Genomic DNA, 17,069 nt, shown 5'->3' with positions numbered 1-17,069 from the left:
GTTCATCTTGGTAATGAAGATGAACTAAAGTTTAATTTTAACAGGCTCCAGTAGAAGAGTTCTTGCTTAGCACTGCTGTGTGAGAAGTGATATAGTTATTAATTGCATTATACTCAATATTTGAAGGCTGCCATGAGGTGGTGTCTGATAGAACTGACAACACAGGGAATTCAGACTCATGCACTGAAAGGAAAAAGAACTAAACAGAAAAAAAAAGAAGCTTCTTTCACAGATTAAACACACCAGCCAGCAGTTAGAGCATGAGATACTTCAAAAATAGACCCAAAAACCACACAGCAAAACCCAGAAACACAAACCCTTCACTTTTACAACCCTTTCCAGGGAGCTGCTTTAACCTGGCTGACTTGAAGTCTCTAAGGGATAAAACTTACCAGCTAAGTTGATGAAATTTAGCAAGTATTTACCAAATTAACCCTTTTTTTTTTCCCCCTTAAGGAAGATGGTTTAGCTTTGCTGAGTTTTGAGAGGAGGCATCAAGATAAGGCCAGGACATGAGAGAGCCAGAAGTAAAACCTGCTGTGCTTGAGTAGAACATTCAGCAGAGCCCTTTCTGTAGGTAAAAAACTGGTAAAACCACCACACAGCACATGGACAGACACCAAGGTTTAAGTGTTTTCTCCTGGAACAAAGTCGAGTTACTTAAAAAAAAAAAGAACATTTTCCATTTTAAAGATTTAATGAATAAAAACTTGAGAAACTTTTAAAACCATTGATGCTGTGACAGTGCAAACAGCATACAATTTATTGCTCAACTTCTGCATGGGTACATACATTAAGTACTTAAAAACCATTTTATACAGATTGTTGTTGTCGTCGTTGTTGTTAAAGCTCATGTAACAGCTGGGTGAAAATACAATGATACCAACGCTAAAACACTCGGTAATAAATACAATGGCAATGAGAAACTAAGAACTGTCAGTTTGTGGAGGAGTAATTACACTTGGATAAACTAATTACAGCTACAGACAAAGCTCTGAGGGTGTGGCAGAGCCAGGACTTAACTACTTAGTGTGAAGTACAACCTGGGAAGTGTGGTGCTGTTTCAGACCCGAAGCCATCAGAACGTGCTACATCCAGCTGGAGGGTGACAGAGAAGCAAAGCTTTGACTTCCCTCACTGCAGCCAGTTCTCAAATGCACCAGAAGTTCAATCCAGATGTAGTGTTTGTTGGAGAACAGCAATTTAAAAAAAAAAAAAAAAAAAAGTGTGCTCTGGACTTTAGTACAACACAAAAAAAAAATTTTGGTACAAATAAATCAGTTTAGGGAAACTGAAACTATGTGCAAAAAAAAAAAAAATTAGAATACATACTGTACAAAGCACCATTACAAAACTCTTTACACCGAGAAATTAAATCCTCTGAAACTCAACTGTGTAATATTTGAAATCTACAAAAAGTCACTGTTCATAATTAAACATTCATCAGGAAAAGCAACAGCATAAAACCATGATGTGACATCTCTCTAAAACAACTAAAGACTGGATAAAGTAAAACCCAGTAAGAGGGACACATTGAAATAAATATTCACATTAATCATGGGGTGAAAGTCCAAGGTTAAAATGCAATATTAGGGCTTAGCACCTTCTTTTTTTTGAGGGGAAAGGAGCTGACATGATCTTGAAAGAAAATTTTGCAAAGGAATCAACCCTTTAGCACTTTCAGATGAACATCTGGCTGGGTGATGAGGTGCTTCAGTTAAAGCTCTCAGACTTTATGAAGGTAGAAAGGCACTCAAAATAACGTGGTATATTCATCCTCATCTGTCAGCTATGGAAAGTCCAATGGAGATTTGTCTAGCTTTGCCTATAATATATTAAATTTTAAATATTTAGATCTGTGGCAGTTAAAAAAAAAAACAAAAAAATTTCTCTGTGCCGTAAGAAAACGTTTGGTAGAAAAAACCAGACGTGCTGCTAAGGCTGCTGTGAAAATGGGCTGGGGGCTTGCAGAGCTCATCTCCTGCCTCCTCACAAAGGGATCAGTAAACCCACCAGAGGGCTCAGGGGACACTGCAGGGCCAGGGCTGGGCTGAGCTGTCTGCCACAAATCCCCTGAGTGGCCCCTGAGCCCTCCCAGGAGCTGCAGCAGAGCAGATTTTACACCTGCCATGACGTCCCTCGTGGCCAGGGAGCAGCAAGAGCAGGGGAAATAAAACCAAACCTCACTTCTGCAGCGCTGGAGGGTCCTGGGAAAGGGGGCACAGGGACCTGGCCCTGGAAAATCCCTGTCAGCAGTGACTCCACCACACCCAGGCATGTGCAGGGGGGGAGCAGAGGCTCTGGGAGGGTCTGTTTGGAGCTTGTTCCCAACCAGGGGCAGAGAACACACTGAGCAACAACCACCTGCTTTGCCCTCCCAGGCCCTGCACTGACACAGCAGCAGCTTCTCTGCTAACCAGAATTACCTGGAAGCGGCGAATTAGGGAGCCCAATTAGGGAGCAAAACCACCACCAGCCCTTCAACAGGAGTGCAAGAGTCCCTTGACATTAAAAGAAGGCTCTGATCTCTCTCAAACCTGGCTGTCAAACCCAGGCTCTTGGCTCTCTGCTCACATCCCTGAGCAGCCTCACCCTGCAGCCAGCCCGGAATGGGAAGCAAGTCCCTCGGAACAACCCAGCCAGCAACAGCTGCACAAACCCAATAACCCACTGAACATGTGGCTTTGGCTGCCCAGCTTCTCACCACGAGTCTCCAGAAGCAGTCCCTTGCCCGCTGTTCCACTCCACCACCTCAGCAGCAGAGCACTCACTGTGGCAGCCAGGCCTGGCAGGACAGAACCGAGCTCGAGCTCCACAGAACGAACAGAAAAGGAGCCGGATCGCTGTGACTTCCACAACACGGAACAGCTGCTTCCATCCCATCCTTCAGCCATCCCATCCCCTCAGCATTCCCAGCACCTCTGCCCCTCTTCTCGTGGGCCGTGTAAAACCAGTGCAGATGTGACGATGAATTGGAACCCAAGCTACGAAACCACAGCGCTGATTGGGGAAAAAAAAAAAACCCTCCACTTATTCCAAAAATGCTCCTGGCTGAGAGGAATGAGAATGGCTGAGAACGGCACCGTCTCTCGAGCAGCCTCCTCCATCCACACACACCCCACGAGCAGGTCAGACAGATCCTAACGGAGAATTTCCAAGCTAACACCAAAAGTTCAGTTCCCTCTACTGGTAGTGCATTTTTTCCCCTTTGCAGAGATCAACCCATGGCATAACTCACAGAAATCCTTACTTCCATCCCTACAATCAATAAATTATGTGCTCTCACCACCTCGTTCCCAAAGCACGTGACACAGATTTCAGTCAATACACCGATTTTTCCTTAGCTGTAACTTCAAACCCACGTGTCCTGAGCAGCTGGACAAAGATTACAACGTGGGGTTTTGTTTTTTTTACCTGATAAATCTTTAGCATCGACAAACACAGAACGTGATTTGGCTGCGTTCAAACAAACTTTGGTTGACTGCACAGGGTGGGTTCTGAAAGGAGCTTCTGCTCTTCAAAAGCTGAAAAAAATGCAGTGTTTCAATTTAAAGTCAAAAGCAACGACAAAAAAAAAAAAAATACTCTTGACGGACTCATTAGAAAAAAATGCCTTTAAAAAAAAAAATCCAAACATCCACTGTTCATTAAAAAAGGTTATTCCACATGTTAACAGCAGGACTGCACAAACACAGCCTGTGTCACTCCCACTAGAAATTCTGCTGGAGGAATCTGGCAAGTGATATAAATAGGACCCCAAAACGTTCGGAATTCATGCTTGAAAAATATAAAAAAAAGCCCCTTGTGGCACCATTTACCTTGAATTTACATTGCAGAATATAATGTTTCCCTATAAGAAAATGCAGTTAACATGTAAGTGCCTTGAATTAAAAAGGTTAATGATTCTTTCAGCCAATTTTATGCAAAGTTAGAATAATCCAAAATATTTTTTTCTTTTTTCTTTTTTTTTTTTTTTTCCAAAAATAGCAGGAATAGATGCTGTTCAGTATCATACATTTAAAACAGGCTGAAACGTGACTTGTACCGACTGCTGAAGTTGTGTCTTGGTATCTGAGAATAGAAATCAGGTAGGCAAATATAATAGATTACCTCTTACAAAAATAGTAGTAGTCTTTAAGTATAGAATACTGCTTAACTGTTGAAATGTAGGAAAAGTCAGCATTCTGTATGTTCAAGATATTAGTTTTTAATAGCAGCTGAATGATCCCATGGCAGGAACCACAGAACCCATTTTCTTGAAATAAAAAATTAAAAAAAAAATTAAAAAAAAAAAAAAATCCAAAGTTGTCCTTTCCCTCCCAGTGTCCTAGTGTAGAAAAGGGAAAGTTTCCTGTATTTCAAGCATCTCTTGAGTCTTGGCTGAGGGAAGGAAGGGCTTGGTGGCTGACAGGAGTATAAATAGAGGTGGGAGAGGCTGGGCAGGGTCACTCCACGGCGAAGCCGCAGGTCTCCTCGATGGCCGTCAGCAGCTTCTCGTAGAGCTTCTCGTAGCTCTCGTACGGGGGAATGTCGATCCTGTTGAAGCTGAGGGGGGGAACAGAGAGGAGTCAGCTGCCTGAGCTCCCAAAACCACCTGCAGAGGTTTCTGACACCTCATCCAACTGCAAACAGGGGCAGATGAAACACCCGCAGGTCGAGATTCTCTGCTGCGTTAGGGACAGTTCATGTCCCAAAAGGAGGGGAGGACAGAGGAAAAAAGGAGTGAGACTGCTCAAAATAAACAGACAGCAGGTTGGTCTTCATCTACAGATCACAAGAGAGACCTGAGAGAGCCTTACCAGGTATGAGCTTTCGGCAGGTTGTTGGTGCTGGCGTCGATCTGGTGGATGGTGAAGAGCCGCGGGCCTGCAGCACCTGCACGGCAGGACAGGAGAGCTCAGTGCTGGGAGGCACAACGTGAAATGTCTCTGTGGCCCTGCAGCAACCCGAGAGGAGCTAAAACACTGAGAGCAGCTCTGCTCAAAGGAAGGTGAAGCCATGAACAGGCTTTTGGAAAACCCCAGTGGGGTGGGACGCCCTCCCCTCTGCCCAGACAGACAGTGATTTAAACCATGACAAGGTAAAGAACAAAGCACTGATGAGAAGAATAAATCAAGTGTTTCAATGCACAATTCTAAGTTTTTAATTTAATTTCTCTCACCCTTCCTAGGCAGCAAAACTTGCACAGCTGTACCTGTGCCTGTTTTATAACAGGCCCTGAATGTCGGCCAATTCCACTGGAATTCCACAGAGGAGTCACAACACCAATTCCTCATAACTTTGTTAAATTTATCTGACTATTAGAGATCCCCTTAATCTCTCTGCTAAAGGAAGGAGACTGCAGCACAGCAATCCTTCAGGCTTGGAGTGCACTGGAGATGCCACAAAGGACAGGAGAGGTTACAAATGCCCCAACCCGAGCAGACAGACATTAAAAATACAATTCACAGGGTCTGTGTTTCTCAGGGGGGCTCTGCTGTTAAATAAGAGTCTGAGCCTGTGCTGTGTGGCTCCATTTCAGCCTACAAGAAGACTGGTGGTGTTATTTGCTCTGTTAGAAGCAGGAGGTGTTATCTGGTCCCAGAGCTGTGCAGGTGATGTGAGCTTGTAAAAGTCGGGAATTACAAAACCAGGCTTGTGGAACAAACACAGCGAGAACCCCCCTCAGCTGCTCAGAACTCCTGCCAGGGGAGGAAGAGCAGAACCGAAACAAAAGAGCCATTTACACCCCAACAACCAGGTAGCAGATAGAGACACACAAACCAGGGCTGTTTGTGATGCTAATCAGAGCATTAAAATCGCCCCCCAGCCCCATTTCCAGCGTGCCCGGGGTCACCTTGCAGTGCCTTGAAGCCCTGCAGGGGCACTCGGGAGGAGCCGGTCACGAACTGCAGCAGCCGCGCCCTCCTCTCCTCGTCAAAGAGCTCCACGGCCTTCCAGAACCATTTGACGATGTTGCTGTCCGGGGTACAGTGTTTTAACCTGGTGTTCGCCTTCCAGTCGTTCACGTCGATTTTTCCCAGTCCACAGATGATGAGCTGGAAATTTTAAAGGGAATTATTAGAGTATTTCGTGGCTGAGCGGTATAAAAACGGGTTTGGAGGAAGCTAAGTGTTGAAGAACTGATTGGGAAAAACTGGCAGATTTTATACCTGTCACTCATTTAAGCAATGCAGAAATATAACTCTTCTTGTTTTAATTTTACCTTTGTACATAAACTATTTTTGAAATGGCCTCAATTCAAATTAAAAACCAGCAACAAACCAAACAGCCATTTCAAGCTTAAACAGAACTGCCCTGGCCTGTCAGTTAAATAACAGAAGCACAGATTCTACCCCTGAGTGATAAATGCAGGAATAATTCCTACTTGAACTCAGTATTTCTTTCTGGAGAGCAGCTCAGGGTGTAGCTTGGCTGGTGCCACTCTGGATCCCCAAAGGAATCCTGTTCCTGTGACACCACCCAGGTGACACAGAGCAGCCTTTCCTGACAGAGCTTTCGGTGCTCCTGGAGATCCACAACGGATCAGTTCAACTCAGCAGGGATGTAACTGGAATTCTGAAGACATTTTCTTGTGATTAAGGACATTGGACCTTCCCCTTTCCAGGGAACAGAAGCACCAGTGAATAATTTACCTGTGGCCACTTTACATGGTCAAACCCTCAGCTCCACAGCTGGCAGACTGTGATGAGATTCCAGCTGAAAGCAAGCTTGGGATCTGTGGATTTGCCTTCAGAGGATATTGTTTAGATGCCAATCCTGACATTTTGAAGCACAATTGTCTGTGACAGCACCTTCCCTTCTGCTGGATTTACAGGGCCAAACCTCAGCTCTGCCCTCCCTGTGGGAGCACACCTGGAGCCCTGGGAGCACTGGGAACACAGCTCTGGGCTCCTCAGGCTCTCACTGTTCCACTTGACAACACAACATCGTGCACTGACCTCCAACTCCTTCTCATCAAATGTCTTCAGCAGATGTTGGGGGATTACTTCATTAAATCCCTTCTGCAGCGCCAGGAACTGCGCTTCGATTCCTCGTAAAAACCGCCAGTTCACATAAAGTCTGGGAAAAAGTGCAAACTGGGTTTGGGGAAGATGTTTCAAATGCAAGAAACCTGCAGCTTATCCAGCCCCCAAAAAAACTGGCCTTGCTGACAGGATCACACCCTCCAGCACTGCCCAAGCCCTCAGGAGAAACCACCACCACCAACCCAACGCCGACAGTCACCGCGACAAGTAAAATTCCTCCCCACACTAAAAATACTACTAAAAAAACCCAAACTAGAGCAAGCCCCTGCTGTACCTGACATATTCCTTTTTGTTCTCCTCTGTCACGGGGATGCTCTTGCCGTTGGGTTTGAGCTCGTGCTGGATGATCTCCCCGTACGCGTTGTGCTCCACGCAGAACGTGTGGTCCAGCACGCCCGTGATGTCGTTCTCACTGGGGGCAAGGAGTGAATAAAAACATGTTCTGCAAGTGATTCCCAGCCATAACCCATCTGACAGGAGCGCTGTTTCATTTTTCAATGGCATTTCAAAGCACTACAGGGGAACACACAGTTTTCCTATGCTGTATTTTAATAATATGTTACTCAATGTTAGATTTTATTAACATGTTACTCAATGTTATGTTTTCAAACCGTGTTACTGTTATTAAAATATAACATGTTTTATAATGGCAAAATTAGTAACAGGTAACATTAATACATTAAAATTTATCAACTCCCCTCCTGGCTCCCCCTCCCCGGATTTGAATGCCCTGATCATTTTTAGCCTTAAAGAAGCTGAGTTGTGCAAGAAAGATATTTCTTAGGTCTGCCTGAGCAGGAGATTAAAACACATTTCATTTCCACTGGATTTAGGAGCACGACCACACAACTGAGAAAGCATTCCAACATCCTGAGGGTCACTGCAGGGTACATACAGTATCCAGACTAAGCTGTTGTGGAGATCAGGGTCAACCAATTCCATGTCATCCAAAGTAATTGGCTTCCCCAGCAACTGCTTGTAGAAAGGCAACGTGAAGCCGCCGTCGATGTAGTGCCCGTGGAACACGGCCATGCCCATGATCCGGCCCACGAAGTGGAAATAGGACAGGTGCTCCTGGAAGGGACAGCAGGGACAAAGTCAGACCTCCAGGTCACGGCTGCTGGGTGGGAGATGAAATTTCAACACAAAGAAAAGAAGAAACAAACCCAACCCCAACCCCAGTGCAGAGTGTTTGGGTTTGTTCTCATGCACATCCTGCCCCCAGTCCAGAAATCCAAGCAGTGGGGATGGAAACAGCCCCAAGCCCTCGGTCCCAGGGCAGGCCCCGCCGTACCGGGTTGACGGCGGAGTCGGGGTTGATCTGCAGGGTGTAAATGTCATCTCGGGAATACTGGAAGAGCCCGTAATATGGGTTCAGCATCTCATGGGACAACAGGTAGAGCCACTCCCTGGAGGAAAGAAAACCATCTGTTGGTACTTTGGAGACAAATGGATTCCTACACCGAGAATCTCTGCAATGGAGTCTGAGTCTTTTCATCTTCAACAGATGTGAAGGAAGCTATCTCTGAACAGGCTGAGATTAGGCTGAAATCACAACTATTTTTACTGGCTCAGTAACCACCCAGCCCCTGACAGCTGATGGATTTGCCAGCTTTCTGAGATTTTTCTCCAGGTTACTCATTCCTGAGAGTTTCTGAGTGTGATTCTCCTTTCCCCATGACACACCAAGACAAGACACCACCTACTCACGTGACCACATTACACAGATTTCAGAATCAAACCTTTTCACAGAAACCATAATAAAGGTATTTGGTTCAAGTTTCAATGACGTGATCACAAATCAGTAAATAATGGTCTGAGAATAAGGAATGTCACCTTTTATAAGTGAAAAATAACCTCAGACTATTGCCCACCAACTGCTGGTTTTTAATATTTTGCCTCAGTTTGCAAAAAAACTAATTTTTTGGTTTAAGTTGTTCCACAAATCTATTTAGTGGTGTAAATTTTCAGACACTCAAACTTTACCAACCAAAGACAATAATTTCAATAGACACCAAAACCCGTCTCACAGATGGGATCTGTACCTTGTGTTTTGATTTATTTCCAATAAATTAGTGCTTTTTTTGATGCAGTTTTTCTTTTAAGAGACTATCTAAAGCTATATATCCCTCTGAAATACAGTCTGTTAGAGAAATAAATATAAATAAGGATAATGTCAAAGGAGCAGGGCTGGTTTGGGGTTCAAAGCACAGGAGTTGTCAGCAGGGTTGGGGTGCAGGGAAGAGGCAGAGGAGTGACCTCACCTGGCAACTCCTCCATAATCAAGGCCTTCCTCCCCACGGAATTTGATCATTAATCGTTTCCACAGGTCTTTGGGCCTCATCTTCATGACTTGCCTGTAGGATTCCTGTAAACACACAACACTGCCTTTGATTAAACTGCCCCTTGCAGAGTGCTGTGCACTGGAAGTGAAGGGATCAGAGGATCAGAGTCTGAAGGGGATCCTGTTAAAGGGGACACTATTTTCCTAAATACCAACCAGTTCCTCAAACCACAGATTGTTGCTTCATTTTCTACAAGTGTGATAACATCTGACAGTATGATTTTCAAATAAAACAGAGAGATGAGAAGATCCACCTCCTGTTAAACATCCAGAGGTGAGCAGTGAGCAGAACATCCCCTCTCTCATTCTTATGTAACTTATAAAAACCCTAAAATCTGTGTCAGTGAACTCCTTTTGTTTTGCATAAAGGCTTGTAATTTTTGCAGCCTGAAGAGCAACAGAGGAGCTTCTGCTCTGGGCACAACACACGTGCCAACCATCAGGAAGCACCTTCAGAACAGAAGCAGCAATGCCATCCCTGGAAATACAGAATTACTCCTCTATCAGAAAGAGCTCACCCAGAAAACACAGACACAAAGCTGAAAGGCAGAACAAATGCTAATTTTTAAAAAGGAATTAAACAAAAATTGAGTTCTTATTTATATCCAGTATCAGCCCCAATGTGTGGCTCTGCAGGACAGAAGAGGCAGGGGGTGTGCTGGGACCCAACACACTGAACAGGAACACGGAATTCCCAGCGCTGTCCCCTTCCCTCCCTTGCTTTTACAGCTCCTCCTGAACTGCTCTGACTGTCTCCAAAGGGGACACCAACACAAATCCTTCTTGGCTGGGAAAAACTGTGACAACACAGCAGGGTGATCGAGTCTTTGGGTGGGGTAAAAATGCAACAGGGGATGGGTGGGATGGGTGAAAGTTCTCGAAAGGACAAAGTGTTCTCCAGGAAAGGCCAATGAATTATAACTGTGTTGAATCAGGTCAACAGGATGATTCTGTAAAAAATGCCCCAAAACAGAATGCAGATGTCCCACTGTGGGCACCTCTGGCCACTCCAATGCCCAGACAGTTCATAAAATTGGTCTGAACCTGGAGAAAACAACAACAAGGAAAAAGAAAAAAAAATCAACCAGAATTGAGATTGATAGTAAGTCATCCAAAGGCTGAAGAGGAATCCTGCTCAACAGTAATTTTACTTCAGGTACAATACATCACAGAGCACTAACAACTGCTGGGTGTTCAATTTGTAACATCCCCTCTGGAACAGACATAAATTCAGGGAAGAAGTGAGGCAGGATCTTCAGACACACCAAGTGCCTGACTCCTTCCCCAGTCCCTGCCACAGGCTCTGCATCTCCAGCCACAGAGAAAATCTCAATTTTCTCCTTCTCCATAGGGTAAATACATACTTTGTAGACAAATGCATTCCTACATTGAGAATCTTTTCAATAGAGTCTGATTTTTTTAATCTTAAACACAAGCGTGAAGGAAGTCATCTCTGAACAGCTGAGATAAGGCTGAAAAATCAGAGTAATTCTTTACTGGCTCAGTAACCACCCAGCACCTGACAGCTGATGGATTTGCCAGCTTTCCAAGCTCTATCTCCAGGTCACTTACTTAAATTTAAATTTACTTTAATCACACCACTATCTTGACACCCCCTTGAAATGCCTCCTCTTCCACAAAACCCCACCTTTAACCGCGGCCTTGGCCATTCCACCCGAGCGAACGCTCCCGACAACCCCTCCTGCCCTTCCCTCAGCGTCACCAAACGGGCCCCAAATCCCCAATTACCTCAAAAATCTCCTCCCTGGAGACCTCGATGCGACAGTGCCCAGCCTGGGGCTGCTGCTGGGACAGCTCCTGCCTCAGGATCTTCAGCTTCTGCACCAGGTCCCGCTTGTAGCGCGGCACCGTCAGGCACTCGGCCTCGTCCGGGAGCTGGCACAGCGACACCACCTGCTGCTGCTGCTGGTGCTGCTGGTCCTTCAGCTGGTTCTGCCGGCTGCAAACACACACACACACACTCAATCCACACCCCTCCTCTCTCAGAGGTCGAGCTTTGTATCTGAACACTTCCGATTTGCTGGGATTATTAACGGGGATTGCACTGAAAACGTCCGAATCGATTCCGAGGGATTTTTATCCCGGCTGAAGTCGTGCAGTTCTGTCTTTCTTGGCAACCAGCAGTTGTTTTTAGTTGTTATTTCTCTTAGTGCTACTCTGCAGAGCATGTAAAAGGTTACAGCACAGACAGTAAGGCATTATCCACACCATTTCACTGTTGAGCTGCTGACACCGAATTTCTCAGATACCGTTTCCATATTTCCTTCGCGTGTTTTTCCCTTCCTCCACCATTTTAAAAATTCAGGGATCTGCCAAAACACTCTGCCTCTAATCTCCAGTCAATACCATCGTCTGTTTTACATGGCTTGTCTGGAAAAGAGCGAGCTTACAAAAAGATGTTTGTACTGGCAGCTTGGCAAGGACCTTGTCCCTTGTACCTGGCCTAGTCTGGACCACAGGAATGTGGGAGTTCACATGGAACTCACTGGCACAGATAAACAAGTATTTTTACTAGCAATTCCAAGAGATTTTGTAAATCTGACTTCTTACTAGGAAAAGTAAATGGATCATGTTGCAGAGAGATGTGCTCTCTGTGTCTTGCACGCAGCCAGTGGATATTTTTACAGTTCTTAGTGTGGCATTCCCAAACAAGACAGGATAAAACCTCTGTTCTCCCTAAATAAATCTGTGTGGAGCACATGAGAACACCCTAAATTTACTGGATAAATCAGAAATGTTACAATTCAGAATGCTCTCCAGTGGAACATTATTTTTTTTTTCAACAGAGCCCAAAAAAATATTAGATGGAACCAAACAGTTTGAATGTATTTTATAATTTCAGCCTATTGTCTATTTTGAAACAAGGCCTAGCTAAAAGCTCTCCTGGCCAACCAAAATTCACCTCCAGCTTAGCAATAATAACACTTCTTTATTCCTGAGCTCTAAGGAGGGAATAATACACTGAAATCCTGCTTTGTTACCACGTCCTGGGATGCAGAACTTCAGAAGTCAGCTCAGTGTTGGTATTTTCAGTGTTCTGTTTGCTCCTGGTGCTGGTGTTTTTACATAAGGCTACCTTAACTTTAATTGCAAAGCTGATCACACTGGTCTGACAATGAACTGCACTTACTTTAAGTTTTATTTCCTGAAAAACCAAGTAATTCCAATAATTTAGAGACACACACTTGCTGTGGTTCCAGAACGTGGCTCTGTGTCGGTTCTGCATGGCAATGTTCACTTGGAATCAGGTTTAAATATGAATCTCATTTGAACTGCATTTACTTGATAGACAAATTAAAGCAAAATCTTTAATCTGTGTCCTGAACTTTCTAATTCCACAGGGAGGAATATGGGAAAATATTCCTAGTACTTCCCAAAAAAAGGAAGTACAAGGAGGAGAAAAATAAAATGCCATCCTCCATTATTAGACTACAAATAATCAGTGCAGTATTAGCTAAACAATCTGCAGTGCTTAAAATCATTAAACCTCACTTCTCAGTTTGTTTGCACAGCTGAATGAGTTTGCTCCATTCCATACAGTGCTTTAAGGATACAACTAAACACTTTTCAGGTGCCACAACCATCAAAATCCATCACAACCTCTCGGTCAATATTTTAAAACAGAACTGGGTAACGAGTTTGATTATTTTCATAACTTACAATGTCATCACTGGAAGAACAAAGGGCTTTGCTCAGCTCAGCAAGAAAAGTCGGTACCACTGAGAGTAAACTTTTCCTCATGCCTTTCAGCCTAAAACACCATCCCACCCATCCCACCCAAATACTGAATTACTGTCTCAAAAAATTTACAAAATGTCAGGCCCGAGGCAAATTCCTTTTGTTGTTGTGGTTGTTCTTTAAAGAACAAACAAGGAGGTGGGCTTAAGGCAGGGGAAGCTTTCACACATATCCTGTTTGGTGCAATAACAGAATAAACACCCCAGATGATTTATCAGGCAGCAGACTCTGCTGATGACACCGTTGGGTGAGTTTCTGAAATCCTCCCCTAATGAAAGACAGATGGACAAATGAAAAACTTCAGCCCACTGCAGGAGCACTGGAAGTTTAAATAAATGCAAAACGGTTCTGTGAGCCTGGAAATGAAAAGTCAAATTGGGTTTTGCAGCTGACAAAGGCAGCTCTGTATCTGTCCTCCACCATCCAGGCCACCGTGACCCTTCTGCCACTTCCAAATGAACCTGCCTGGGAAGTTTGGCAAATACAGAGTTTGGCTGAATTTTCCATAGTTTAAGAACAGCACTGCTGTAATAAGAGAGTCTGAAGATTTCTTCAGGTAAAATATCTAAATCCGAATCGATTTAAGGAACTTTTCTACCTTTCAAACATGAACATGCTCCTCCACTGGTAAGTTTTTTTCAAGATCACGTTCATTTCAAACCTGGATTAAACTAAAATTAGTAGTGATTTCTTTGTTTGAGATAAAAATATTGCCGAAGTGTCTGGATGAGGGGCAGCTTACTGAAGTCCTGTAACATAAACCTACACAACCACTGATTTCTCTAAACAAAAACACCTATTTGTCAATATTTATAGACTCTTCCCCCTCTTGGGGTGGGAAGTCCAAGTGTATATTGGGCAAAGGCCAGACAGCTTTTGTGTAATGCATACAGGACATGTTGACTCCTGGGTATGACTTTCCATTCCTCGGTTTTGTCTTTTCAGTGCCTGTTCCCATTATTCTTTCCTCCAGCTTTTCTTGCCAATGATTCACTTCCTTTCAGGACTATTCCTCCTACTTGCTCCTTGCCCAGGGCTTTCCCTGGAACCGGCTCTTCATTGTTTCTTCCACTTAACACCCACTCAACACTTTACAGGTGTTTCCCAAGAGTATTAAAAAGGTGTCAGCAGGAGAAACAAAAGAGTCCAACTCCCAAATAGCCACGTCTGGGCGAAAAGAACAGTGTTTGTTTCTTTTTGGTTTTCCATTTTTAGTAGAAAATCCCCACTGTGTAACGAGTGCCGAGGGAATAAAACAAGAGCCAGAATTCTTTTGAGTTTCCCCTTCTCTTTTGAAAACTGCGATATGAAAATGTGATATCGAACCACTAAGGCAGGAAAAAAATGCAGTGCCTGTTCTATTTTAGAATAAAATTAAAAAAAAATAACAACACGGTTTAAACTGTTGGGGTCTTATTTTGAGAACATCTCAACCAGGCCTGCTCTGACACTGAAGGGAGGAGTGAATTATTCCTGCTTTATTCCAGGATAGTTGGGCAGTTGTGCACCAAGTCATCAGCATTTCACACCACTGGCTCACATGCAACTTCACATTTTAAAACAATTTCTCCACAACTGAAACAGAACGAAGTATAAAGAAACTGCAATAAAGAAAACAAAAGTGTCCCTCTTGTTGTTAGGAAAACAAAAAATCCACGGCCAACGTTTCCAACGGGACAGCACTTGCTTCCCTCCCCCTCTGCATCACACCGGCCACATTCCTGCCTAAACGCTCCTTGGGATTTGTTTTCAGGAGCAACCAAACTGGTCTTGGAGAACACTCCTTAAATCGCCCTAAATGAATGAATCCTGATATAAACCCAGCACCCTCCTCTCAGAGTCACCTCCTTCCCTCCATGCACTCAACTCGTGCCAGAGATTTCAGACTCACTTCAGGACCAAGTGCAGGTTCGCGGAGAGCCGCGGGTCTGTGAACTGCGTCGTCCTGTTGTTATGGTCAACAAAATAAACCCTGCCCGTGGCTGTGTTTCGGATCTCCCATCCAGGAGGCAGCGGCCCAAGCTCCTCACAATTGATGTTGCTAAGATCCCTGGGAAAACAAACAGAAAATGAAAAAATACCTCAGCAAATTGGCCTGCGAGCCGGAGCGAGCGTAAATGCGACAGAACAATTCCGTGAAGTCTGAGAAAATGTATTGTTTCAGAAACTTGAGCTGTTCAGCTGGAATCTCTGCTCCCAAGGTGCAAGCCCACCACAGCACAAACACACACCGTGGGGGGAAGAAAGTCCTTATCAAATAACCCTCGTTTTTACAAACCAGCTTCAGCTGTGAAATTAATACAGCCCTCGAACAAAAATAAAGACCATTGCCATATTGGTCAAGATGGAATTGCAGTTCTGCACCGGTTCTGACAGAAAGCATTTTTAAAACAACATTAGTCACGTAAGGAACTGTGAACCACACTTTTTATAATAAAACTCCTACGAAACAAAACTGTATTTCTGTAGAGCTCCAGTTTCCACGAAGAATTACACATGGGATGGGTGTCTGTGGCGCTGGCAATTTTGCCCCCAAATCCCCAGTGCTGGTGGGAAGCAAAGAGCTCTCTAAACAAAGTATTTCAAATCAAGTGTTATCTGAGCAATGACTCAGCTCTGCCCCAAGCAATGCAGAGGTGGCTCAGCAGGCCTCAAGAAACATTCTGCTGCAATTAGGAAGATGCAGATTCATTCCAGAGCTTCACTGAAAACAAACACCGGTCTCCAAAAGTTATTCACGGACATAATTCACACCTCGGGTCCCTCACGCTGTCCAGGGCAGCTCTTTCCAAAGGTTCAGCTCTCCCAGCGTCCTGGGAGTTGAGGGAGGAAAGAGCCAAGGGACAGAATGGCTAAAAAGGTGCCACCTGCAGGGATTCCAGGGACTGGATGGAAACAGGAGGCTCTGGGATTGAACTCCTGCTGCCATTCCCCATAAACACGCTGCTGCTGGACCACAGGGCTCACTTTTGTTGACTACATGACTGTGGCTATCAGCATAAAAACACGATATTCCTCAGAAATGACATCAATTCCACCCCCACGCAAACAGCCAAATGTTATTCTCAGACACACTCACGCAGTTTGTGCTGCCACTCCTCGGGGCAGAGCTCACTCAGGCTGCACACAGAGCTATCACACCCCAAACTTTAGGAATTACATCTTCAAACAGTTTTTGTCAGCGCCTGGTTTTGGATGATACACAAGTCAAGGGCTTCCTAAGGCCCAGCTGCAGCCTCAAAGCAAGGGACAGTCTCGTAACACAGAAACAGTAACAAAAGAACAATTCCAAACACAAGGAAGTTGTGGCCGTGAGGCATCTCAGCCTTCCCAGGACACGCCATTTCCACGGGAAGGAACATCAGCAACTGTCAAAGTCACTGCAGCTCTCACAAATGCCAGCACTGGCTGCCAGTTTCAAACCACACACATCTCACACCACCATCCACAGGCTTTGAGAGCCAAGTGTTTTCAGCAGGATTTCTTGGTTATTTAAAGAACAATTGGGAACTATCAATAATTTCCATTATTATCCTTTCAAACATGAGAAATAATCACATGTACAGTCATGTCCAGTGTGTATATGTGTATCACGTAAATAAGGACAATCAATCAAAAAGACTTTGTATTTATCTTCTCCCAAGTGTTGAGAGAGCTGCAACAGGAAGAGCAGTTTGACTGTTTCAATCCAACCCAGCTTTCCCTGAAGTATCTTGATAAATCTAAATTTTTGGAAGTTCTCAGTCTCTACTTTTTGTTTGATTACTGGATTTGGAATCGATGCACATGCAATATGTAGAATCAGTGAACTCTACCTGCTTTCAAAACACCACTGTAATTTATTTCTTGATTTTCCCTCTCTGCATTAAAACAACAACTTGAAGAACCGAGGAAGAGACACTAATTGATTTTCATGAATGACTTGTTAAAATGATATG

The 17,069-nt window shown here is 44.3% G+C and overlaps 1 protein-coding gene across 3 annotated transcripts in view; it reads right to left on the bottom strand.

Moving 5' to 3' along the window:
- Window positions 1-719: 719 nt before the first annotated feature.
- Window positions 720-17,069, bottom strand: part of SMURF2 (SMAD specific E3 ubiquitin protein ligase 2) — a 54,282-nt gene continuing 37,932 nt past the window's right edge. For all 3 annotated transcript variants that reach the window (XM_050318989.1, XM_050318991.1, XM_050318992.1), the window contains 10 exons: window positions 15,023-15,181; window positions 11,122-11,332; window positions 9,293-9,396; window positions 8,323-8,437; window positions 7,924-8,102; window positions 7,303-7,440; window positions 6,942-7,062; window positions 5,837-6,038; window positions 4,800-4,875; window positions 720-4,545 (listed from right to left, as the gene is read on the bottom strand). In XM_050318989.1, the coding sequence (XP_050174946.1) occupies window positions 4,446-4,545; window positions 4,800-4,875; window positions 5,837-6,038; window positions 6,942-7,062; window positions 7,303-7,440; window positions 7,924-8,102; window positions 8,323-8,437; window positions 9,293-9,396; window positions 11,122-11,332; window positions 15,023-15,181 (1,405 nt within the window). In that variant the 3' untranslated portion in view covers window positions 720-4,445. The remainder of the gene's footprint in view (window positions 4,546-4,799; window positions 4,876-5,836; window positions 6,039-6,941; window positions 7,063-7,302; window positions 7,441-7,923; window positions 8,103-8,322; window positions 8,438-9,292; window positions 9,397-11,121; window positions 11,333-15,022; window positions 15,182-17,069) is intronic.

This window comes from Myiozetetes cayanensis, unplaced genomic scaffold (genome assembly GCF_022539395.1).
Source record: "Myiozetetes cayanensis isolate MyiCay16 unplaced genomic scaffold, myiCay2020 scf22, whole genome shotgun sequence".
NCBI classification, from domain to species: Eukaryota; Metazoa; Chordata; class Aves; order Passeriformes; family Tyrannidae; genus Myiozetetes; species Myiozetetes cayanensis.
Note: the sequence above shows the minus strand (reverse complement) of the source record. Positions and strands in the feature narration are given on the sequence as shown.